This window comes from Aquarana catesbeiana, linkage group LG05, assembly GCF_042186555.1.
Source record: "Aquarana catesbeiana isolate 2022-GZ linkage group LG05, ASM4218655v1, whole genome shotgun sequence".
Classification (NCBI taxonomy): Eukaryota; Metazoa; Chordata; class Amphibia; order Anura; family Ranidae; genus Aquarana; species Aquarana catesbeiana.
This window is the reverse complement of record NC_133328.1, coordinates 457,665,662-457,692,805: the sequence shown is the minus strand read 5'-3', so window position 1 is coordinate 457,692,805 and position 27,144 is coordinate 457,665,662. Positions and strand designations below refer to the sequence as shown.

Below are 27,144 nucleotides of genomic sequence, written 5' to 3'. Positions count from 1 at the left end.
GGCAATTAGTGTAATTGGGTGTGCACTCTAAGCGGTACCGAGCTGTTACTGCAATCTGCAATCTCTTCCTTACACACGATCAGTGTGCAAGGAGGAGAACCTGGCAACAGCTCGTTACTGCGGTTTGTTTTCATTCGGTGACCGGCCGTGATTGGACGCAGCTGGTCACCAGCTTTAATCAGCATCTCTCCCGCTGCTAATAAAAGTGATCTCGCGAAGACCACATTTATCTAAAAACGGACCGCCCGCTGTGGAGAAAAAAAATGGAGTAATGGGCGCCATCTGCTGCCATAACAACGGTATTTAACATCAAAGTACCGACGTGTATCCACGGTGGGCTGTTCGGAAGTGGTTAGGACCACACAAAAAGACTAGCATGTACTCACTTTAATGACAACCTAGACTTAAATACTGAAAGTAGAACTACAGGCAAACCTTTTCATTTTGGATAAGAGTAAGGAAGGGTTATATAACCCTTGTCAGATTTTTTTTTTTTTTTGCCATCTGTGTCCCAGTCAAGAGATTTTACTTTACTTCCTGTCCCACAGCCACACAGGAAGTGAGAGGAAAAACCTGCAAATTAATGGGAATCTCTTGGGGCCCCACAGGTCAATAGAACTAGTGTCCCCATTTGAAAATTTCCCCTCTATGAATGTTCTGGGGACAACCCAAAATTTGGGATCTTCTTTTACTTTCAATTATAATGGTAAAAAGGACAAATAGGGTGAATCTTCCACACAGGGGCAGAGGGAGCCACAGAACCAGACAAGTATTATAATCTATCTCCACATCGACCTCAAATGACAGTACTCTCCATGCTGCCAGGCTACTACAAACAAATCGAGAAAATTGATTAGACACTTTGACAGCAGCTTGGTCTGTTATTGCCAGAAGCTGGCGCCAGCCAGAGCCCCCGTCCCTTGCTGCCTGGGCTTGTGAAGTGAATATTGAGTATATGAAAAATATGCTTGCTTGTGAGCAGGATAAATCTCAGGCCCACAGCCTTAACTGGTCTGTTCAAATTTTGCATCCGTTATCTCCACTCAGGTTTGAGAGTGAAAATACCTCCAGGATCTGGTCATGTGGGTACACATACACTCGCACACAATAGAGATGCACCAATTTTTGCACCATATTTTTTTTACAAGTACTGATACTTTTTTTTTTTTTTTTTTTTTTTTTTAGTAGTCGCTGATACCAATTACCGATACCTTCTGCATAAAAATATAAAATAGACGTGAACAAAAAAAAAAAAAAGCAGGAAAATAATAATTAAATGGAGGAGAATAGGGAGTTAAGACTGCTTAGAGTAAATTAAAGGGTTAATAAGGGGTTAAACAGAGGAACATCTGTTCATCCCCACTGACAGCTCAAAGAACCGAGCCTGAAAGTATCGGGTTCAGGTATCGGTGCATTTACTCGATATCGTCACCAATACCAGTATCGGTGCAACCCTAACACACACACTTTTTTTCCCCCACCTCAATATGCTCATGGGAACATTTGGCTCCCTACAAAATATTTTTTGGAAACCTGCTATTGTCCACCTTGCTCATATGTATTTACTTCCCTAGTGTTACTTTATTTATGCCTCGCATTATGGAATGTTGTTCCTTCTTTTTTTTCAACATCTATTCTACCTACGCTGTTGTCAGTTGCCTAGTTGTACACTATTCACATAAGTTGGTATGTCTCTGTTAACTTTACATGGACCTAATTATGTCTCTATGGTCTATTATATATGAAGTTCCTTTTGTACTTCATGTTGAAAACTTAAAACAAGATTATACTATCTACCTCCAATCCAAAAGGGTTTTGCCTTTAGTTATACTTGAATAACATTTTGCACTCACCAGCATCTTCTCTGTTGCTTCCTGTCCAACTACGCTGCATATATCCCCAAAATTGGCTGCACATACCTAGAATGAAAATGTAAATATTACAGATTAAAGAATTTCACTACCTGGATCCATCTTACAACAAAGAGAAAGGGAAAGCTCGTTTTGTTTCGGCAGGTCACTGTAATACTTGAGGCAATTTTTCCTAAATTACCATTTTTATTTGTCAGCCCTTACTTACTGCCTTAGTTAAGCAATATATGTCAAGGTTTCGTTTATACAGAATAATCATTATCAAAATTTAAAACAATCTTTTATAAGCAAGTTCTAATGTGTGTTTTAGGGGTCCCATATATCCGGTCTTCTTGTAGGAACTCACAATATGTTATGGGGACTGGAAATAATGTATCTTTACTGGGTGAAGGCAAAGCAAAAATAACTGAAGATACTACCATATGAACTTCAAAAAGAAAAAATTGTTAACATATGCAACATGTTCTAGAATATACATACCATCTCCAGGTGTGAGATTATTGTAACTTTAGTTTTAAGTTAAACTTTTTCCCTGTTTACCTGACTCCTTCAGTACTTTAATTCTAATTTGGATTTATAATGTTCGTCAGGTTTTTACTCCCATTTGTAACCCCATAGGAGAGGTTTGCACTATCTCCCTGCACCAGTAAACTGAAATGGACACATTCAGTTGGGATGGAAAGTATTCAGAACCCCTTACATTTTTCACTCTTTGTTATATTGCAGCCATTTGCTAAAATCATTTAAAGTTCTTTTTTTTCCCTCATTAATGTACACACAGCACCCCATATTGACAGAAAAACACAGAATTGTTGACATTTTTGCAGATTTATTAAAAAAGAAAAACTGAATTGTCACATGGTCCTAAGTATTCAGTCCCTTTGCTGTGACACTCATATATTTAACTCAGATGCTGTCCATTTCTTCTGACCATCCTTGAGATGGTTCTACACCTTCATTTGAGTCCAGCTGTGTTTGATTATACTGATTGAACTTGATTAGGAAAGCCACACAACTGTCTATATAAGACCTAACAGCTCACAGTGCATGTCAGAGCAAATGAGAATCATGAGGTCAAAAGGAACTGCCTGAAGATCTCAGAGACAGAATTGTGGCAAGGCACAGATCTGGCCAAGGTTCCAAAAAAAAATTCTGCTGCAATTAAGGTTCCTAAGAGCAGTGGCCTCCATAATCCTTAAATGGAAGACGTTTGGGACGACCGGAGCCCTTCCTAGAGTTGGCCGTCCGGCCAAACTGAGCTATCGGGGGATTAGAGCCTTGGTGAGAGAGGTAAAGAAGAACCCAAAGATCACTGTGGCTGAGTTCCAGAGATGCAGTCGGGAGATGGGAGAAAGTTGCAGAAAGTCAACCATCACTGCAGCCCTCCACCAGTCGGGGCTTTATGCAGAGTGGCCCAAGGGAAGCCTCTCCTCAGTGCAAGACACATGAACGCCCGCATGGAGTTTGCTAAAAAAAACACCTGTAGGACTCCAAGATGGTGAGAAATAAGATTCTCTGGTGTGATGAGACCAAGATAGAACTTTTTGGCCTTAATTCTAAGCGGTATGTGTGGAGAAAACCAGGCACTGCTCATCACCTGTACAATAACAGTCCCAATTAATCCATGGTTTATTATATAGAGGCTTGATGCCCACAGCATTTTAGAGGTTGGATGCCCAAAATGTTTTTTACATACCATGGATTATACCAAATAAATGAATTTTGGACATTTGACCTGCATTGTGCTGCTGTGTGCGTCATTTAAAGTCCCACGTCTCTCTCTCTCTCTCTTTTTTTTTTTTTTTTTTAACTAATGACCAGAACGGAGGCGAGCATCCCTTTGGTGCTAGCCTCATTTAGAGTCCCAAAATTTTCCTTTTTTGAATACAGTCCCAACAGTCAAGCATGGTGGTGGCAGCATCATGCTGTGGGGGTGTTTTTCAGCTGCAGGGACAGGACGACTGGTTGCAATCGAGGGAAGATGAATGCGGCCAAGTACAGGGATATCCTGGGCGAAAACCTCCAGAGTGCTCAGGACCTCAGACTGGGCCGAAGGTTTACCTTCCAACAAGACAATGATCCTAAGCACACAGCTACTATAACGAAGGAGTGGCTTCACAACAACTCCATGACTTGAATGGCCAAGCCAGAGCCCTGACTTAAATCCAATTGAGCATCTCTGGAGAGACCTAAAAATGGCTGTCCACCAACGTTTACCATCCAACCTGACAGAACTGGAGAGGATCTGCAAGGAGGAATGGCAGAGGATCCCCAAAACCAGGTGTGAAAAACTTGTTACATCTTTCCCAAAAAGACTCATGGCTGTATTAGATCAAAAGGGTGCTTCTACTAAATACTGAGCAAAGGGTCTGAATACTTAGGACCATGTGATATTTCAGTTTTTCTTTTTTAATAAATCTGCAAAAATGTCAACAACTCTGTTTTTCAGTCAATATGGGGTGCTGTGTGTACATTAATGAGGAAAAAAAATGAACTTAAATGATTTTAGCAAATGGCTGCAATATAACAAAGAGTGAAAAATTTAAGGGGGTCTGAATACTTTCCGCCCCCACTGTATGTATTTGTGGCAGCAAGTAGACATGGTCAACACTGCTTATCTCAAGAGGGATTAAAAAAAAAAAAAAACACCCATCTGAAGCTCATGAAATTTCATTTTTTACAACTTCCATGGTAACACCAAGGAACCAAACAGAAGCAATTAACACATCAAAGGGGTCCTGTAGCAGATTTGAAATATTTTAAGGATTATATACAGTGGGGAAAAAATTATTTGATTCCCTGCAGATTTTGTAAGTTTACCCACTTACAAAAAAAAAAAAAAAAAAAAAAATGAAGGGTCTATAATTTTTTATCATAGGTGTATTTAAAATGATAGGGGACAGAATATCAACCAAGAATCCAGAGAAAACACTTGATAAAATGTTATAAATTGCGTTGCACTTCAGTGAGTAAAATAAGTATTTGATCCCCAACCAAATCATGACTTAGTACTTGGTGGAGAAACCCTTGTTTGCAAGCAGAGAGGTCAGACGTTTCTTGTAGTTGGTTACCAGGTTTGCACACATCTCAGGTGGGATTTTTGTCCACTCTTTACAGATCTTCTCTAACCCCTTAGGGCCCTTTCACACGGACGCGTCCGTGTACGGGCTCCACTTTGCTCAGCGGGGGATTGCTTAGTCGATCCCCGCTGAGCAGGCAGATGACAGGTCTGTCCCTGCACACTGTGCAGGGACCGACCTGTCAGAGCGCCGCTCTCCTCTATGGGAGATCGGATGAAGACGGACCGTAGAGTCCTTTTTTCATCTGATGACGGATGGAAAAGTAGGGTTTTCCTCCGCTATCAGAAATGGAGCCTAGCGGAGACTGATGTCATCGGATGTCAGCGCATATTTCTCCGCTGATGTCATAGGATATTCATCCGCTATCCCATAAGGATACATGTATGTCCGTTTTTCATCTGAAAACTGATGGATGAAAAATGGACATACGCCTGTGTGAAAGGGGCCTTAAGGTTTCTTGACCGTCACTTGGCAACTCGAAACTTTAGCACCCTCCATAAATTTTATATAGAATTAAGGTCTGGTGACTGGCTAGGCCATTCCATGACGTTAATGTGCTTCTTCTTGAGCCACTCCTCTGTTGCCTTGGCGGTATGTTTTTTTGTCATTGTCATGCTGGAAGACCCATCTTCAGTGTTCTGGCTGAGGGAAGAAGGTTCTCATCCAAGATTTAACAATACATGGCCCCGTCCATTGGCCTCTTAATGTGGCAAAGCAGCCCCAAAGCATAATGCTTCGACCTATGTGCTGATAGTCAGCATTTTTCTTCCTCTAAAGATGGCAAGTCGAGTTAATACCAAAGAGCTAAATTTTGGTCTCATCTGACCACAGCACTTTCTCCCAATCCTTCTCTGAATCATGTACATGTTCATTGGCCAACTTCAGATGGGCCTGTAGAGGTGCCTTCTTGAGGAGGGGACCTGGAGGGCGATGCAGGATTGAAATCCATGTATTGTGTTACCAATGGCTTGTTTGGGGACTGTGGTCCCAACTGCCTTGAGATCATTCACAAGCTACTCCCATGGGCTGATCCCTCACTTTTCTTTTGATCATCCTTACCACATGAGGAGAAATCTTGCATGGAGCTCCAGACTGCGGGCGATTGACGGTTATTTTGTATTTCTTCTATTTGCGAATAATCACTCCAACAGTTGTCTCCTTCTTACTAAGCTTCTTGCTGATGGTCTTGTAGCCCATTTCAGCCCTGTGCAGGTCTACAATCTTGACCCTGACAGCTTCTCGTCCTTTGAAAGCTCTTTGGTCTTGTCCATGATGGTGAGGTTTGAATGGAACAAAGATTCTGTGGACAGGTGTCTTTCATACACAACGCTTTGTCGTTAAGTACACCTACCTAAATTGACAGGACTAATCTGTGTACCACAGGAGCACATATTGTAGCCAGTCTGAGGGAACCAGAATTATTGTTGGTTGGTAGGGGATCAAATACTTTTTTTACTCACCGAACTGCGACTCAACTTATAACATTTGAATCATGTGTTTTTTCTGGATTTTTGGTTGACATTCTGTCTAGATCATTTAAAATACACCTATGATAAATTATAGCCCCTAATGTCTTTGTAAGTGGACACAATTACAAAATCTGCAGGGGATCCAATAATTATTTTCCCCACTGTAAGGTTCTTTAATATTTTAGATGCTTGTTTTTATGTGTAATATTAAATTCTATATGAACATAAAAACATTACATAAGCAGCTTCTGCTTCCTACTGACCTGCTTATTTCACCGATCAGTCCAGTCTGATAGAAAATAACAGACTCTAGGTAGTCTTTAATGATGTCAACCAGATTACCAGATACCATGTGATCTTTGCCTAGGTTGTAAGTGACATTATAAAGTTCAGAATAGTCTTTTCTTTTTAAAGAATCCACATGGTATCTGCATTAGTAGTGGGTTTTTTGAGTATACATTCCTGGCTTTTTCACAAGTTACAGTGGGTACATTATCCATTCAACCAGAGCAAAGATTTACAATTTCTTGTATGAACTCACAGGGTTATGTGAAAGTATGCCGTTACAATTTAAAAGTTGTGAATACACATAAAACAGGAAAACAAAATCGCTTCTGACCGGCCTTACTAGCTTTAATATGGTTCCTCTATACTTCTGCTCATGCCTCCTCTAGTCCCTAAATGGTCTAATTATATCATAGGTCAAGGGGTCATACGGGAAGGCTCCCCATCTGCACATGCCATCCGTGCCATTGACCTCAAAACACCTCTAGTTTCCCAAAGTTCCTTTTCCATAGTATACCACACTGCATCTGAACAAGGTCTTGATATATGTTATTTGTTCTGATTTGTGTATCTATAAATTAGGCCAAAACCCTGAAAAAAGGATTCAGTATGCTTATCTTTCTGTTGAGTAGTGTATAATTATATTGCCTAAAATAGCCTGAGGAGAAAAGGGTCACAAGATGTCACGTTTTCTTTTTCAGGCTCAGAACAATTTCAGCAAGTACAGAAAATACCTGTCGATCTTGCCCTGAAATGCAGAAATCTTGTAACTTCCTGTGAGATAAACTGGAAGTAAAAACAAGCTTGTAAATTACTAACCCCAACCCCAGGCAAAACAAAGCCTAAGGACAAAAAAAAAAATCAAATTTCAACTAAGAACTTGAAATCTGCAATTTATTAATGTTTTTAGTTTCATATACACTTTAATTCACACCATGTAATCTATTTAGGTTTTAAATTTACTAATATATTTGGTACAGCTTTATCCTACTTTTATGAAGAAGTGTGATATTTAAGAATAGGTCTACTTTTGGCTGAGCTGTTGAATCCTTAAAAAACAAAAAAACACCACAATGATTGGCAGATCTTTTATTAGTGACAGGGAACACTACAAGAACTAGCACTGTGAATGTCAGTGTTCCATATGCCAGGAACTGAGTAAAATAGAAAGCACTGCTCCAAGCACAGATTGGAAATGATCTCTCTTCATACAGTTTATTGGTGCTATAAAAACCTTTTTTATTTAAACTGTTAACAACCAATATAACGCTTTAACCCATGGTACCAAACAGGTGTTAGCTGTCCAGCTTCAAAGTCAGGGCAGTGACACACATCCCTACCTTTCTTAAAGTGGAACTTTACAAACAGAAACTGGGCAAACGGACAGGATTTTTAATGCAGAAGATATGCTTTGTCTCTTCTGCATTAAAATAACTCACCTGCCTGTCCGTCAATGTACAGTGAGTTGTGCACGTGCAGCTCAGTAAATAAATCGGCAACGTCGAATCTGACTACACTCCCGCACGTCATATAGGCCTGGCCAATGAAAGCGGTAGGCACTTAGTACCCGAAAGCTGGCTGCTAGAAGGTGCCAGTGGGGAGCTCTAGGACGCAGCATCACTGGAGCCAAGGTGAGTATAGTTCCGCTTTAATGAGGTAATGAGCCAAGACAAGTGCTGCAGGAAAAAAGGGAGGTGGTGGCATCTAGCAGAGTTCCCAACTTTGAAAATGAAAATCTGCATATTTAGTGCCCTAGCTCTCAGAGTTCTCAGGGTGATAAACAAAAAGGTATCAATGAGTGCCTGCTATTATTTCAATGAAATTGTACATCTAAAAATATTTTGTTCAGTCAACTCTGGGGGAGAAAAAAAAATGGTAAAAAAGGGGCAATATGTATGATAACCCTGTAAAATAAGGGTATCCTGTTATAAAATAAGGGAAATATTGATTACCTTCAACATCCTCAAGTGTTCTGAGTTCACAGTATCAACACCATTAATCAACAGGAATAATAATACACATAATAGACACAGGAAAATTTTTATATAAATGATAAATATGCTTACCTTGCGGACATGGAACATCCTGCAGTCACAACACATCTCACAAAACCTTGGAAGGATTAACCTTTCCGTTATATCCTTACCAACCATTAATGCCATTTTGCACATTATCTAAAGAAAGAAGATACGCATCTTTACTAAAATAAATTAATGCTTTTGACATTTACTTACAAGCAGCAGAAGATGCAAGGTTTATCCAATTACAAGTTCAGCACAGACAATTTCCCAAGCTCAATACCATTTAGTTATGGCTGACTAAAAGTAGTAAAGCTTACAAAGCTCTATTTCTGTGCTCCCATTACAGTCCACTATAACTGCAGGATGGGCACACTTGGAATGAATGTAGAAAAAAATGAGAGAGCAATGATGGTAGTGGGGTGCATGCTGCCTGGATGCGTAATCAGGAGACTTGCTTGCAGCGAGAAAGAGAGTGAGCCTAACAATACAGTTTGGCCAGGTTCACACCAGTGTGCTTTGGGTTGGGCGCAGTGCCATTGTATGAATGTTTTACAATTGGTTTTAGGGAGGGAAGGAAGGAAGGAAGGAAGGAAGGAAGGAAGGAAGGAAGGAAGGAAGGAAGGAAGGAAGGAAGGAAGGAAGGAAGGAAGGAAGGAAGGAAGGAAGGAAGGAAGGAAGGAAGGAAGGAAGGAAGGAAGGAAAGAGTATTGCAACCCCTTAATTTAGTATCCACTGGGACAGGTGCAGTAGTCTATGACGATGGATGCTTTTATGTCTTGATGGATACGGAGTAAAGTTTGAACTATTTTATCATCAGTCAAGTCGGTGCTGGATTTTCTACCTTCTTCCTATTAGACTGTTTTCTGAAAGCGCATCAAAGATGCAGGACTTCAATGCTCTTTCATGAAAATACACAATCTAATAGAATTCATTGGGAGTGCACCTAAAACTGCATGTAAAACGTGCAGTAAAAACCCATTTTACAAATAACTACATTTTTTTTTTAATAGTAGGAATAGGCAACCTTGACTCTCTCCAGCTGTGTGGGAGTCATGCCTGTGACTGTCAGTCTTGCAATGCATCACGGGACTTGTCGTTCCAAAACAGCTGGAGAGTCAAGGTTGCCTACACCTGTTATATAGGATTTAAACATTACAATTCCAGTATCTGTCTGCCAATTAGTATGAAAATAAAACAACTCCCAAGGTCATCTTTAGCAATGGCTTAAAGACCATGCAAGGTAGTGGTGCACCAAAATTTCGGCTGTTGAACCGGTGTTTTTGTCATTCGGCCGAATGACAAAAACAGCAGATACCAAAAAGGGGCGTGGTCCGCCCCGGATGCCGCCCATTGCGGGAGTATCCCTCTGGCGCGCCCAGTCCTCCACTCCCTCCTCCTCCTCCTCTCCTCGATCTGTGTATGTGTATGTGTGTGACAGGGCGGGCACTCTAATCCTCCCTGCGGCCGAAGTTGGGGCTGGCTGCAGTGAGAGTCGGGCGGGAGGAGGCCGCGGTCCATTGTGGGCAGTGTAGTCCGGAGGTGAGAAATGTTTGCCTGAAACTCACACCTCAGAGGCCACGAATAACATTCTTAACCACAAGGTGAGGGTAGTATATAGTATGAAAAGAGCAAGCTTTTGACAAGGATCAATAATATACCTGTCTGTCCAGTAGCCAAAGAGCTATGTGCAAAGTGTAGTAATCCATAGCAAATAAGCAGAATTAAGTTTTTACTGATCTGACTTCAGTAAGCTGCAATCTGATCTTGCGGTTATGGCTGCTCTTTGCATTTTCCAATTGTCCTTTGTGTTGTCTTACTGAAAATGTCCTTTTGTTCCATTTTGTAACTTACAGCAGAAAAATTACACCTGGAATCTAGTAGGTTAGTGAAAGCATCTTCACTTTCCTGTGAAGTTATACTGTATACCGCCGATTACCTGGCACTTTCACACACAGCGCCATATATGTATGAGTGTCCAATGGACAGTCTCTGACCGTCTCCTGTACCACGTCTGCAGTCTCTGACCGTCTCCTGTACCACGTCTGCAGTCTCTGACCGTCTCCTGTACCACGTCTGCAGTCTCTGACCGTCTCCTGTACCACGTCTGCAGTCTCTGACCGTCTCCTGTACCACGTCTGCAGTCTCTGACCGTCTCCTGTACCACGTCTGCAGTCTCTGACCGTCTCCTGTACCACGTCTGCAGTCTCTGACCGTCTCCTGTACCACGTCTGCAGTCTCTGACCGTCTCCTGTACCACGTCTGCAGTCTCTGACCGTCTCCTGTACCACGTCTGCAGTCTCTGACCGTCTCCTGTACCACGTCTGCAGTCTCTGACCGTCTCCTGTACCACGTCTGCAGTCTCTGACCGTCTCCTGTACCACGTCTGCAGTCTCTGACCGTCTCCTGTACCACGTCTGCAGTCTCTGACCGTCTCCTGCATCATATCTGCTAGAGGTGCACCGAATGGAAATTTTGCTGATACTATTAGCAATGTGTTATATAAAAATGTATACGTTTTATTTAAAATATAAAAATACATTTTATTTAAAGTATATAAAAACAACAATATTTTTTAAAAACAGTCATTTTCGGGATCAGTTTCGGTTTTCGGCCTAGTGTATTTTTAATTTTCGGTATCGGTTTCGGCACCAAAAAAAACCCAAAAAAGTTCGGTGCACCCCTAATGCAAGGTTAAACTAAAACAAATGGTTAAACCAGAAAACATGTATTACATGTTTACTAGCTCAGTCAACCCGGCAAAAAGAAAGAAAAAAAATTTAAAAAATTAGATAGAAAATGTTATAATTGAAGAAAATGAAAACATAAGCATAAGCCTAAAGTGATTCTAAAGCAGGACTTGACAAATTTGCTTTTAAATCTAGGAGCCAGCTAAAAAAGTTACGAGGGTTCTAGAATTATTGCTCTTATTCTGGGGTGCATGATATGTAACGTGTATAGCAGCCAACGTTTTCAGGAGTAGGCGCCCTAACGCATGTGGTGTGTTTATGTTTGTACGTGTGTATGTGTGAGGAGGCCTCAATTTTATTTTTGGGGGGGGGGGGGGATATTTTTATGTGTTTGGATCTAACTTTGCATTTTAACAATGAAAAAAACATTTTTTTTTTTACTTTTTTTTTTTTTTCTAATCACATAGGAGACAAAAGTCCCCTGTGTGGTGATTTTTTTGGCAGGTCCTCTTTAATGCGAGGTCTCCCCAGCGCTCTACTGAATGTAATGCAATGCAGATCGCACTGCATTACATTCTTTCCTAGCCTTGATGGTCGAAGAAACTGTCAACAGACTCGAAAGTGACGTCATACAGGTCACCTTCGGGTTAGCAACAAGAAGGGGAAGAGAGCGGACATGTGTCTGCTCTCTTCCCTCCCCTCTACCTGGCAGCACTCGCTTTGCCGGTGCCAAGCTCGCAGATGGGCAAGGGGATGCATAGCCGGGGGCACGCAGGGTGTGTGGAACAGCCGATTTGTCCTTGGGGCGCTCACAATGTACCCTTTGGCGGAGAACCTCTGTCCTCCTCCAGCCCAATCACCCCGAGAGTCGAGTGCTGACAGCCCGCTACACCCCGCACTGCCCGACAGACAGAGCCGCCCACCTCCACAACCCCTGATCCCATCCAGTCAGCTACACAGCTCAGCCCACCACGCGCCCCAGGAGATGGAAGGCCCAGTACCTTTAGGATGGGGATTGCCTCAGATACCCCTCAGATTGGAGCGCATGAGCTGTAGTGTCAGCAGTAAATGGGCTAAAAATAGCCAAGGCACAATGGCGACCTGGTATTTGTTAGCCCGGTTCTAGATTTTTTGTTTTTAATAAGATGTTATGTTTACCTGCTCAGTGCAATGGTTTTACACAGAGCAGCCCTGATCCTCTCTTCTGGGGTCTCCCACTGGCACTCCTGGCTCCTCCCTCCTGTCCCATAGCAAGCTGCTTGATATGGGGGCACTTGTGCCGTCTCACTGTCTGCGCTGCGTGTGTCCATTGGCACACAGAGCATGGCTCGGCCCCACCCTCTGCTCTGCAATTGACAGCAGGAGGCCTATGGTTCCTGCTGCTGCCTCTCTGGAGAGAGAGCGAAAGCGCCGCTGCCTTTGTGCACAGCACTGGATCGAGTTCAGGTTCTGGCAATTATAAGGAAAAGCTGCAGAGAGGTTTTTTTACCTTAATAACCACTCTAATTTACATGTGATTACCTACACCATTTTTTCCTGTTCAATGTACAAATGCAATAATTTGCTGCATTACATATTTGTCAGCATCAATGACAGCGCCTGCAGTTTCTATCTGGTCCTTACGCACAAAATTTCACAGATTTTTAAGAATTTTGGATACAGTAGAGCAGGGTTAAAACTTTGGTTTGGTTTTTGCTACTGTATTTGCTTCCTTTTGCAACATTTTTTTTCCCACCATGCCGATTAGTAGTCAAATATGGATGTCAACCCACAGAAGGTGTCAAGCCCCTTCTAGTGGATTTTCCCATGTAAAAAATGTAGTAGTCTCTTCAGTGGTCCCCTATTACTGGGTGTATAATCCAGATACCTAAGGTTTGAGAAGTACAGTATTCCCAGCTTTCCTATGCATTCATCTTTGCAACAGGTTACACGTTTCACCCGTATTTATGGTGGAACATGTAACATGTTCCAACTCCTGCCTCCTCCCCCGTAGATCTTCCCCCTCCCTGTGACAGTGGGCGGGGGATTCTCTCCACGCACCTGCTATCACAATTTAAAAACAGTGCAGCAGTGCGGGGCTCCTCCCACACGGCCGCATCATTCATTCGCAGAGTTCTGTGAATTAACTACAAATACCGTTGGCCACAATGGCTGATGGCCTGTAGTTCTCAATGAACTGCAAGGGCACTAGTGAGCTTCCTCATAGTTTATTGACTCTTCCTGCAATTCACTAACTGCCTGGCTGTATTGGAGGTATGGGCAGACAGTGTACTGAGAGTCTGTAGGATCCTGGCAATGCACCAGTGATCTACTGATCGCGGGTGCAATGCTTTACAGGCTCCAGTGTAAAAAATAAAAAAAATATAGTATAATAATAATAATAATAAATGCACATTGTTTACTTGCAAAAAGATGTCCATTGATTTTTATTTGATGGGAAATCTAAAATTCTTAGGGTTGACCCCAGAAAAAGAGGTAAGGGATAAGAGAAGGGTAATTTTCCCAATGGTACACAGACCAAAAATAAATAAGAGTGTGAAATAAAGAAAAGAAAAAAAAAAAAAAAAAAAAAAAAAAAAAAAAAAAAAAAAACAGCAGCAGGGTTTTAACTCTTTCTACTCTTACCAAAACAAATAGATTTGGCTATACATTCACGTTTATGCTCACTGCAACAAATGCTTATTTTACAGGTCTGACATCCTGTAGGTTCAAAAAAATTAACAAGTATACTTGTTAAATAAAAATAACAGCTATATTTATGTATGAAAATCTATTCACCCATAATGTTCATTGGCATTACCTAGCAATGCACAAGATTCAGAAAAGGATGAAACTCACCGCCACAGCTTCAGTCTTGACATCATCATTGCTGTCTGGAGCAGTTAGGTCAATGAGCACTGGACATACGTTACTCTCTACATCCGATCGCTCTATGAGCTCCTGCTCAAGCAACACTAGCAATGCTGCTTGGCTGGTCTTTCGGACCTGAAACAATGACATATAATCAAACAGGGAGAAAAATAAAACAGAATGAGATTAGATTATTCTACCTCATACGCACAAATACCAAGGCTAGCTTCACACTGTAGAACAGCCTTTCAACCAGCGTGCCTTGAGGTTTCAAAATGCCTATAAATATTTCCCCAAAATTGTATACAAGCCAGTGGGTGGATGAAACCTGCCTTTTAGTTACACAAAGCCACAGTTTCATTGTACACCATTACAACCTTCGAGCTGCCAACCTCCTAATGACATCAGTTGATAAGGAGGATGCCAGTTGCCTGCATATCATCCTTGTTTGACCCTCCCTCCCTTTCCTCTCTCCATCAGCTTTGGGGCCTCATTAGCTAAGTAAAGGAGAAAAACTGAGGGAGACAAGAAACATTGGCATACTAGTCAGTATTAGTTTGCAAAAATGTATTTGCTTTGGAAGAATAAATCACCTCTAACGTTGGGTGTCCTACGTGTATTGATGTTGCTACATTATGTAAAACTATTAGAACAGTTTTTATATTGTAGAATGGGGCGCCTCAAGACTGTCCATAATTCTGGAGGGTGCCTCGAAATTGTCCATAATTTTAAAGGGTACCTTGACTAAAAAAAGGTTGCGAAACATTGCTGTAGCGGGTCCATGCAAACAAGTTTGCGCAGGCACAACAGTTCATTCATTCAAAGGCTGCTATTCATGCAGCAAACAGAGAAAAAGTCCTCAACCCCTTTTCAAAAATGCAGCTGCACTGCACGACGCAGCTTCACGCACCTGAAAAACATGCTGCATTTTCTGATGCGTAAGGGGTGCCATTAAAAATTAATGGCACCCCAAAGCATCTGCTAAAGAGCAGGGTGTTTTGCCTGCTATAAAGATAAGATATAAGATTTACATGCATTCCCAGTCCCGTTACAGTGTGAACCCAGCCTAATAAAGCAATGTTCATAGGAAGCCTCAGAAAAAGCAGACAGCTGGATAAACAAAGTTATGTTTTTTTTTGTTTTTTTAAAATGCACAAAAACGGCATATGTGATGATGGTAAATATGGATATTACTAAAGTGAGGCAAACTGGCAACAAGAATGCTGTAAAAAAGGTGAAATGTAGGTTTGCCATGAATGTGAAGCTGTGTGCATAGCAAGATGTAGTCACAATTACTGTAATACAGGTTACTAAAAAACACTGAAAAAAAAAAAAAAAAAAAATAACATACAAAAAGTAAAATATACTTATCCAACCTGGTTATTTTGGTCAGCGAGATATCGCACTACAATGGGTAGAAGGTATTTGGAGAAAGCAAGGGGAATTGAAGGCCTGTTCTCTTGACAGAACATTGCAAGGTGAGGCACTTGTTCCATGAGTTCCGCACGCACGGTGGGCTCTGAAAGATAAACAGCAAAACGAAGGATCTTTAATCTCTCTTTAAATTGTGACTGTAGAATTTATTAAACAGTATTTTGCAGGGAGTAAATATTTCATCTAGGATGGTAACATTTATCAGACTTTAATCAAGTAAGGCCTCAATCACAGGTAAAATCAGTTAAGCTGCGTTTTTGCCAACCCCAACCACTCCCATACAGCTACAAAGCAGCAAACAGGGGCGTACACATGCAGCAGCTGCACGATTTTGCTTTGCAGAGTAGAAAAAACATACCCCTTGTTGCACATGGCTAAATGCCACCCATTCACCTGAATACAGGTGTGCAACGCACTATTTTGTGCAATGGTGGTGAAGGGTTTTTAGGGGTTGAAACAAGCACTGAGGCGGCAACAATGCCCCCTCATTGAAATTTCAAATGCCATTCTGAAGAGTGAACCACCGCTCTCCAGAGGGCACCATTAGTGTAAGCGAGCCTTTAAAGTACAACTCAAAAAGGCAAATTATTATTTCTTGGATAGTGGAGAGAGATTACAACACCTGTCACGATTCTCGCGGCATAACATCATCTTTCACATTATACAAAAAGTTATTTTTTAAAAATTCATTAAAGTGTATTTTTTCCAAAAAAAAAACGTTTGAAAGACCGCTGCACAAATAAAGTGCGACATAAAATATTGCAACAACCGCCATTTTATTCTCTAGGGCAGTGTTTCTCAACCTTCCTAATGCCGTGACCCCTTGATAAAATTTACCAAGTTGTGGGGACCCCTAACAGTAAAATTATTTTCGTAGCGTTGGTTGTCAGCACCCAAGGCAAGACAAGTAATTTGCGCCCCTAACCCACGGACATTTAGCGCTCCCTGAAACCCTTCCACTCGTACAGTATTAAAACCCCTTATGGTACATTTTAGGATGTACCACTCGCTTTGTTCTCCTTTCTTTCCCTTTTATCTGTCTCTTTCCTCATTTCTTTTTTTTCCCTATCCCTCTCTCTAGCCGTCTTTCTTGTTTTCTCTTATTCTTTCTCTCCCTTTTTCTTTGTTCCTCCCCCTCCTTTTCTCTCCCTTACATGTACGCTCTATTTTTATTCCTTCTCTTACTCCTTGGTGGGGGAGTGGGGGGAATGGGATGAGTGGCAGTGCTGACCTGAGCTGAGTTCTGATCAGCCAACTTAGGTGCTCTTGAGCAAGGTCATCTGAAAACTGTAGTGTGGACTTTTAATGGCAACTATAATCACAGGTAGTGTTACTCACTATGTCTCCAACTTTGTGGTGTCTCGTAGCAGTGACTCCCATGGCGAAATCAGGAGATAGGGTCTCCTCCAGCCCCTCCCACTTCACATTCCTCACCAGTCAGCTGACCTCTAGTCTCTGTCCCCCAGCCATGCCGTGAACTGAATGGGCGGCTGCGAAGAGGCTGAGTGGGCGGCCACGGGCTCCAGGAACAGCCCAACTGGGTGGTCCCAGGCTCCAGGGACAGCTCTGCTTGGCTGCCGCATAAAGGCTGGGAGAGCAGTGCAGGCTTCAGGAACCGCCCAGGATTCGGTGACCCCTGGCAAATCATCATTTGACCCCCAAGGGGGTCCCGACCCCAGGTTGAGAACCACTGCTCTAGGGTCTCTGTTAAAAATATATATATATAGTTTGGGGGTTCTGAGTAATTTTCTAGCAATAAATGTTGATTTTAACTTGTAAGCAGCAAGTGTCAGAAAAAGGTTTAGTCTAAGTGGTTAAACTTCCCTCATCTACACAAGTTCATTCCTTTGATCCAAGAACGAAATGTTACTTTGATTATAGTTGACTGATATGTTGTGATAAAACTTGGCAGACTGCCTAGATTTTTTTTTTATTTTCTCAGCTGTGAGAGAACTCTGCATTTGTTAGATAGAATCGGAAATGCTGTTTACAAGACAGGGAAGGGAAAAGAATCGTTAATTTGATTCTTAATGATTAATCATGCAGCTCTATTAGAGAGGTATACCCTCTCTCTTTGTCCTGCTAACTATTGCCACAATGAAAGTAAATGATATTTTTTGGATATGGCAAACAAAGTAAAGGGAAATATCTGCAATAGAACGCAGATGGAAGGGAAAAAAAAAAAAAAAAACAACACTCATACCTGTTATAATCCTTACCTTACCAAAATGAAAAAAAAAAAAATCCCATATCCTAAACCTACAGGACACAGGCAGAATATTCCTCCAGTATGGATTATAGGCATGCACCTTCAGGTGATTGGACACTAGCAAAGCATTAGAGGATATGCCCCCCCCTGTGATCCTTCCCTAAACCCCTACCCCATTATGCAAATCCTCTGCGGGCTACCAAGGCCTGGTCTTGAAATGACCTCAGATTTGGTAGAATGGGCACGTAGAAACGAAGGAGGAGATTTCTCTTTGAGAATGTACACTCTTGGAATCAGATTTGGTATCCATTGTGCAATGGTGGAGTTTAAAGCAGACCGTCCCCTGTGAGAGGCAGAAGACAGAACAAAGAGGGAATCCGTCCATCTGATTGTAGCAGTAGCCTTCAGGTAGACTCCAATTTATCTATGTCCAGGCAATTTAGGCCCCTTTCACACGAGGCGGACTCCGCTTCCACGGAGTCCGCCAGCTCAGTGGGAGATCGGTCCGTTGATCTCCGCTGAGCCGGCGGATGACAGGTCCCTCTCTGCTCACTGAGCGGGGAGGTGCTTGTCAGGCGCCGCTGCCGCCTATGGAGGGATCGGATGAAAACGGACAAAACCCGACTCGATAGCAACGGACCTGGACGTAGGGCCATCCGTCTGCTTTTAGCGGATCAGACCAGGTCAGATGTCAGCGGACATGTCTCCGCTGACATCCGTCGCTCCATAGGCTTACATGGAGCGCCCGTTCAGGTCCGGCGTCAAAACTGACAGGCGGACCTGAACGGTCCGATCGTGTGTAAGGGGCCTTAGAGAGTAGAAAAAAAAAAAAAGAAGGATTTACAGGTATGATAACATATCTTCCTGGAAAAGGATTTTCTTGCTTATGGCAGGGTAGGAAATCACAGACTCTGAAACTCCCCCATCCTTCAAAATCTGGGTTTCAACAGCCACACCTTTAAAGTCAGATACATAGAAATAGGAATAAATGAAGGCCTTTAGATAACAGGACTGCTGGGGGGGGGGGTCAGGTGTCTTCTGCTAGAAGTTCAAGTAGGTCTGTGTACCAGGATTTTCTGGGCCAGTTTGCGGCAACTAGAATCACTGTTTCCCTCTCTTGCTCTTTTTTCTTGAGCACACAAGATAGGACCCACACTGGAGGGAAGATGTAGATCAGCCTGAACTCCTCCTCAGCCTTGAGTTGGTAGTGAGACCTTTCCAGTGATATGGAAGGAAGGACATCCCCACTGTTAGGAATCTTGGAAGATCGCCACCCCAGCCCTATCCCTATACCACCTTGCTTAGCTGGACGGAAGCACTGGCAAACAAAGGAGCCTGCTTGTTTCAGGCTGACAATATTTGTTGGAGAGTTCTGGCATTAATGAAATTGGGCAAACGGTACTGCTACCGTGTGATAACGTCACTTCAACACATTTTGTCGTAAAGGCTTTCCCAAGAGGATGGTTTAAATGTTTTATCACTTGCACATTTATGTGAGCACAATCAATTCAGATTTCAGTTTTTATTTCTTATATTACTGCACTATGATCGTTCATAGTTTCTATACACTTTTATGAGAAAACCTGATGAGTGAAGGACCCTGGATGGTGGGACACAGAGAAAGAGCAGAGAACCCTGGTGATTATCCTTATTCTTGCACATACCCGATATGGCTCACTGGTTTATGAGGGCCTATTTTTCTGGTGAGCATTTAACAAATTCTTTTGAAGTACTACATGAAGGATTACTTTCAATTTTACTACCACGGACAATGTACATATGTAGTTCATATATTGGGACCCTTAGCGTTGGGATGATATTGTGTAAATCTGAATGGTCTTGTGGACGTTTTCTGATAGCTGCAAGGGAGGTCATCTAGATGTGGCTGTGACTTGGAGTTCTAAGCAGGGCAAGGAGAGTACTAAGACCTTTGTGAACATGCTAGGAGCAAGGGATAGGCGAAAAGGGCAGTGTCACTGATGCTGGAGTGAATATAGTGTCCAGGCTCTACCTGTCAGAGTGGGCATACCCCCGATAAGGTCTTCAGAGACTTGATTTCAAACTGACCGACCACAACCCTGGACAAGCATAGCACACCGCAGCTAGCTCTGTGCAACGCACAAAGTGCCAAGATGAGCATCCACACAGGATCCAGTTTCCGAATTATTACAGGCTGTTCCCACAGCTTGGGGTCTGGGTACAGTTTCAATGTATTACCGAGGTTGTGCCAATCTGGATACACTGCTTCTATGCTGGCATAAAAAGACAGTGAGTACTTAATAAAGAATCAGAAAATAAAATAATAAAAGACAAATAATAAACTAGTTAAACTAAGGTTGAGTTTCTCTGCAAAGTAAATCACTTTCAGGAACTAGCACAAATTTGCTCTCAAGGAGTGGGGTAGAGTTATAAGGGAGGTGCAGGGGGGTGTCCTCTAAACCACCTGAAGGTACACACCTATGACATGTGGTGTATGAATATTCTGCCTGTGTCCTGTACGATTAAGAAAAAAAATATTATATATATATATATATATATATATATATATATATATATATATATATATATATATATATATATATATATATTTATTTCCACTAGAATACATGACGGAGAAAAACAGAATCATCCAAGTGAGAATGTAAGTATAAAAAAGAAAAATAGAAAATGGTCATGGTCACGCAGTACCTGATATTAAGTGAACAGTAAGTGTAGGTAAATTTAATAACCTTTAAGAATTTTCTTTTTAAATCTATAAACTCGAAATTGAGAGGAAGAGGCTCTCCCTTCTTTATAACATAGTGGACTCTTAGTTGTGTGTGAGCATAACCAGAGATCCTCAGAGCAAAACATTAAAGCGTAAAAAAAGGCTATACAATAACCCACCTGTTAAATGTTACTTGCTTTGCAAAAATCCATATCTTAAAAATAAAATAAATAAATAAAAAGGTATTACGTTTTTCTAGGAAATCACAGGACCGCAAAGCTTCCACTTGCCCTGTAGAGTGGACAACGCTGCCGTATCCTGATAGTAATTTACTAGAAAAATTATTCAGGAAGGATTCAGGTAGTACAAGAGTAATGGAGAAGCAACATTTTATGAGTTCTTGTGTAGCATTTTCCTACTAGAGGGCCAGTTCACACCACATGCAGTCCAGTGCGTTTTTTTCTGCATCAAAAACGCATGGATAGTAGGTTATATGGTTTTTAATGACATAGTTCACACCAGTGCGGTCAGTTCCAGTTAAAAGAAAAAAAAAAAAAAAAAGAACATGCTGCATTTTTTTTCTGCACCGAATTGTACAGGAACATGGTAAAATGCATCAAACACGCACCAAACACGCACTTAAACACGTCCTTATTTAAGGTGAAGGGAAAAAAAAGGGGTAAAAAAAAAAAAAAAAAGCACTGGACTGCATTAAAAACGCACAGGAACGCATAATAAAAAAAATGTCAAAAATGTGTGTGCAGAAAAGCATCCGAAACGCGTTTCTATGGTGTGAGCTGGGCCTTAAAGCTGAACTCCAGGTACATTTAAAAACAAAATGGCAACGAATTAAGGCATGTGTTGCTTAAAATGGTTTGTACAGCTTAGATGAAACTGTAATTGGCAGCACCAGGTACCAATCAGGAGTTCTGCAGATCTCATGTGATGACAAGGAACATTCTGGACAGAGGAAAGAATTGAGATGAGTTTATCAGACTGCTGCTTCTAAGGCTCAGTTCACACAGGGGCAACCCGACTTTGCAAGGCGATTTGGAGTCGACTTCAGCGCGACTTTAAGCAACTTACAACGCGACTTAACCACTTCAGCCCCGGAAGGTTTTACCCCCTTCCTGACCAGAGCACTTTTTACAATTCGGCACTGCGTCGCTTTAACTGCTAATTGCGCGGTCATGCAATGCTGTACCCAAACGAAATTTGCGTCCTTTTCTTCCCACAAATAGAGCTTTCTTTTGATAGTATTTGATCACCTCTGCCGTTTTTATTTTTTGCGCTATACACGGAAAAAGACCGAAAATTTTGAAAAAAAATGATATTTTCTACTTTTTGTTCTAAAAAAAATCCAATAAACTCAATTTTAGTCATACATTTAGGCCAAAATGTATTCGGCCACATGTCTTTGGTAAAAAAAATGTCAATAAGTGTATATTTATTGGTTTGCGCAAAAGTTATAGCGTCTACAAACTAGGGTACATTTTCTGGAATTTACACAGCCTTTAATTTATGACTGCCTATGTCGTTTCTTGAGGTGCTAAAATGGCAGGGCAGTACAAAACCCCCACAAATGACCCCATTTTGGAAAGTAGACACCCCAAGGAATTTGCTGAGAGGCATGTTGAGCCCATTGAATATTCATTTTTTTTGTCCCAAGTGATTGAACAATGACAAAAAAAAAAAAAAAAAAAAAAAAATTACAAAAAGTTGTCACTAAATGATATATTGCTCACACAGGCCATGGGCATATGTGGAATTGCACCCCAAAATACATTTAGCTGCTTCTCCTGAGTATGGGGATACCACATGTGTGGGACTTTTTGGGAGCCTAGCCGCGTACGGGGCCCCGAAAACCAATCACTGCCTTCAGGATTTCTAAGGGCGTACATTTTTGATTTTACTCCTCACTACCTATCACAGTTTTGAAGGCCATAAAATGCCCAGATGACATAAAACCCCCCCAAATGACCCCATTTTGGAAAGTAGACACCCCAAGCTATTTGCTTTGAGGCATGTTGAGTCCATGGAATGTTTTATATTTTGACACAAGTTGCGGGAAAGTGACAAATTTTTTTTTTTTTTTTTTTTTTTTGCACAAAGTTGTCACTAAATGATATATTGCTCACACAGGCCATGGGCATATGTGGAATTGCACCCCAAAATACATTTAGCTGCTTCTGCTGAGTATGGGGATACCACATGTGTGGGACTTTTTGGGAGCCTAGCCGCGTACGGGGCCCCGAAAACCAAGCACTGCCTTCAGGATTTCTAAGGGGGTACATTTTTGATTTTACTCCTCACTGCCTATCACAGTTTCGGAGGCCATGGAATGCCCAGGTGGCACAAACCCCCCCCAAATGACCCCATTTTAGAAAGTAGACACCCCAAGCTATTTGCTGAGAGGCATGGTGAGTATTTTGCAGCTCTCATTTGTTTTTGAAAATAAAGAAAGACGAGAAAAAAAATTTTTTTTTTTTCTTTTTTCAATTTTCAAAACTTTGTGACAAAAAGTGAGGTCTGCAAAATACTCACTATACCTCTCATCAAATAGCTTGGGGTGTCTACTTTCCAAAATGGGGTCATTTGGGGGTTTTTTTTGCCACCTGGGCATTCCATGGCCTCCGAAACTGTGATAGGCAGTGAAGAGTGAAATCAAAAACTTACGGCCTTAGAAAGCCTGAAGGCGGTGCTTGGTTTTCGGGGTCCCGTACGCGGCTAGGCTCCCAAAAAGTCTCACACATGTGGTATCCCCATACTCAGGAGAAGCAGCAGAATGTATTTTGGGGTGTAATTTCACATATTCCCATGGCATGTTTGAGCAATATATCATTTAGTGACAACTTTGCGCAAAAAAAAATAAAAAAAATAAAAAATTGTCTCTTTCCCGCAACTTGTGTCACAATATAAATTATTCCATGGACTCAACATGACTCTCAGCAAATAGCTTGGGGTGTCTACTTTCCAAAATGGGGTCATTTGGGGGGGTTTTGAACTGTCCTGGCATTTTATGCACAACATCTAGAAGCTTATGTCACACATCACCCACACTTCTAACCACTTGAAGACAAAGCCCTTTCTGACACTTATTGTTTACATAAAAAAATAATTTTTTTTTGCAAGAAAATTACTTTGAACCCCCAAACATTATATATTTTTTTTAAAGCAAATGCCCTACAGATTAAAATGGTGGGTGTTTCATTTTTTTTTTTCACACAGTATTTGCGCAGCGATTTTTCAAACGCATTTTTTGGGGAAAAAACACACTTTTTTACATTTTAATGCACTAAAACACACTATATTGCCCAAATGTTTGATGAAATAAAAAAGATGATCTTAGGCCGAGTACATGGATACCAAACATGACATGCTTTAAAATTGCGCACAAACGTGCAGTGGCGACAAACTAAATACATTTTTAAAAGCCTTTAAAAGCCTTTACAGGTTACCACTTTAGATTTACAGAGGAGGTCTACTGCTAAACTTACTGCCCTCGATCTGACCTTCGCGGCGATACCTCACATGCATGGTGCAATTGCTGTTTACATTTGACGCCAGACCGACGCTTGCGTTCGCCTTAGCGCGAGAGCAGGGGGGACAGGGGTGCTTTTTTTTTTTTTTTTTTTTTTTTTTTCTTTATTATTATTATTTTTTTATCTTATTTTTAAACTGTTCCTTTCATTTTTTTTTTTTTAATCATTTTTATTGTTATCTCAGGGAATGTAAATATCCCCTATCATAGCAATAGGTAGTGACAGGTACTCTTTTTTGCAAAAATTGGGGTCTATTAGACCCTAGATTTCTCCTCTGCCCTCAAAGCATCTGACCACACCAAGATCGGTGTGATAAAATGCTTTCCCAATTTCCCAATGGCGCTGTTTACATCCGGCGAAATCTAAGTCATAAAATGCTCGTAGCTTCCGGTTTCTTAGGCCATAGAGATGTTTGGAGCCACTCTGGTCTCTGATCAGCTCTATGGTCAGCTGGCTGAATCACCGGCTGCATTTTCAGGTTCCCTGTTGAGACAGGAGAGCCAGAGAAAAACACGGAAGACGTTGGGGGGGAGGGGCATTCCCTCCCACTGCTTGTAAAAGCAGTCTAGAGGCTAATTAGCCGCTAGGATTGCTTTTACATGAAAGCCGACCGCTGGCTGAAAAGAATGATACCAAGATGATACCTAAACCTGCAGGCATCATTCTGGTATAACCACTCAAAGTCGTGAATGGCGTACCTGAAGACAAAAAAATGGTTAACAATAAAGCACAGTAAACGGTAAGGTATAAAAAATTGCATACCTGAAAAGCAAACATGATAAAACATAATAACAATAAAACATTGCAGAATAGAATACAGTAAAAAAGAGCAGAACAATAGAGAGAGAATAGAGAGAGAGAGAACAATAAAACGACAACTATTTTTTTTTATTTTATATTTTTGTATGTGTTTTTTTTTTTTTTTTTTTTTTTACACTTTTTTTTGTAACTAACTTTTATAACTGTAACCGGTTCCAGGTTCGGGTCTCTCAAAATGCGATGGCATCTTGGGAGACCCTGTGAAAGTGTGCCTAGTCTGTGCAATGCTGTACCCTACGCTAATACTCAACTAGTGAATGGTAGCGTTCAAAACATTCACCAATGCAAAGACCAGGATTGTCAGGACAGGAGGGACAATAATAGAGGGTGTCACGCCTATATCCGCGCTTGCTGCAGACATGACATCTTTTTTGGGGGGGTTCGTTGGGTAGGGGTACTCGGGAGGACATAAAGAAAATGCCTCTCATGCAGCCGACTGCATTTGGTTGGGGATGTGAATGGGGGAAGTACGGGCGCTGCAGAAGTGGTGGGTTCCCAATTAGGATTGGCGAATGCAGCAGGAAGGGCACTATGGGCACGACGGGCCTGTGTTTGTCTTTTTGGTGGCAGCGGGACACTACTTGTGCTTGCCACCTCACCAGCTTGAACTGCACTTATGGGACTCGCCACGTCACCAAGTGTTACTGCAGTGCTGGTTTGACTACGACCGGGGTGTACTAGGCCGCTGGTGCTTGCCAGTTCACCAAAACGCTACCAAAAAAACTGTTAGCGATCGCAAGGATCAGGCCTGACTCTGCGAACGCTGCAGTTATGCGTTTAGTGTTTTGTAAGTGTCAGTGATCGATCGATACTGCACTTGGGTGGGCTGGGCCGGGTGGAGGGGCAAAACGCAGGTGCTAGCAGGTATCTGGGCTGATCCCGCTAACACTGCGTTTGTGGGAACCCTAAACTGCTGGGGACGCTAGTATAGATCTGATCGGATCAGATATTGATCCGATCAGATACTATACCACTAATGGAGGCGTATGCTGCGTGCGTGGGTGTTAGCGGTACTGGCGCTAACCTGACACTGCTTGGGGCTGGTGCTTGCCAGTTCACCAAAACGCTACCAAAAAAACTGTTAGCGATCGCAGGGATCAGGCCTGACTCTGCGAACGCTGCAGTTATGCGTTTAGTGTTTTGTAAGTGACAGTGATCGATCGATACTGCACTTGGGTGGGCCGGGCAGAGGGGCAAAACGCAGGTGCTAGCGGGTATCTGGGCTGATCCCGCTAACACTGCGTTTTTGGGAACCCTAAACTGCTGGGGACGCTAGTATAGATCTGATCGGATCAGATATTGATCCGTACAGATACTATACCACTAAGGGAGGCGTATGCTGCGTGCATGGGTGTTAGCGGTACTGGCGCTAATCTGACGCTGCCTGGGGCGACGCATATCACCGCCGGGCGATCAGGGGGCTAAACTTTTATTCGGTAATAAACGGCGGGTGCCCTGACACTATAAAAAATAAACGAACTAACCAGCGTCACCCGTAACAGTTATACGGTGATCAGTGGTGAAAGGGTTAACTAGGGGGCAATCAAGGGGTTAAAACATTTATTAGGTAGTATATGGGGGTCCCTGTCGCTATAAAACGCTGACGGCGAACCTAAATATTTACCTCACTAACTAGTGTCGCCAGCGACACTAATACAGCGATCAGAAAAATGATCGCTTAGTGACACTGGTGACAGGGGGTGATCAAGGGGTTAAAACTTTATTAGGGGGGGTTAGGGGGGTACCCTAGACCTAAAGGGGGCCTAACACTCACTGCCCTAACACTGTAACTGTCACAAACTGACACTATGCAGTAATCAGAAAAAAAAAAAAAAAAAATACTGCTAATGTCAGTTTGTGACAGGGGAGGGGGTGATTGGGGGGGGGTCGGGGGGCGATCGGGGGGGGATCGGGGGTGTAAGGTATGCCTGGCATGTTCTACTGTGTGTGTTTGTGTTGTGTGCACTTACATGTCTTCTCTCCTCGACGCTGGACGGAAACTGCCAGACCGAGGAGAGATGACATCACATCCTCTGCCTGTGTGAAACTACACACAGGCAGGGGAGGATTCCCATTGGCTGGGAGCGATCGCGAGGGGGGGGCCACGATCGGATGGTCTCCCCCTCGCCTCCCGACGCTCCCAGTCAGATGCCGACCGCCGCTGGCACCG

At 42.2% G+C, this 27,144-nt stretch overlaps 1 protein-coding gene across 7 annotated transcripts in view; it reads right to left on the bottom strand.

Moving 5' to 3' along the window:
• Positions 1 to 27,144, bottom strand: part of PPP4R1 (protein phosphatase 4 regulatory subunit 1) — a 152,865-nt gene that overhangs the window by 64,924 nt on the left and 60,797 nt on the right. For all 7 annotated transcript variants that reach the window (XM_073631341.1, XM_073631342.1, XM_073631343.1 and 4 more), the window contains exons 5-8: positions 15,640 to 15,782; positions 14,252 to 14,398; positions 8,772 to 8,879; positions 1,854 to 1,919 (exon numbers count right to left, since the gene is read on the bottom strand). In XM_073631341.1, coding sequence (XP_073487442.1) covers positions 1,854 to 1,919; positions 8,772 to 8,879; positions 14,252 to 14,398; positions 15,640 to 15,782 — 464 coding nt within the window. The remainder of the gene's footprint in view (positions 1 to 1,853; positions 1,920 to 8,771; positions 8,880 to 14,251; positions 14,399 to 15,639; positions 15,783 to 27,144) is intronic.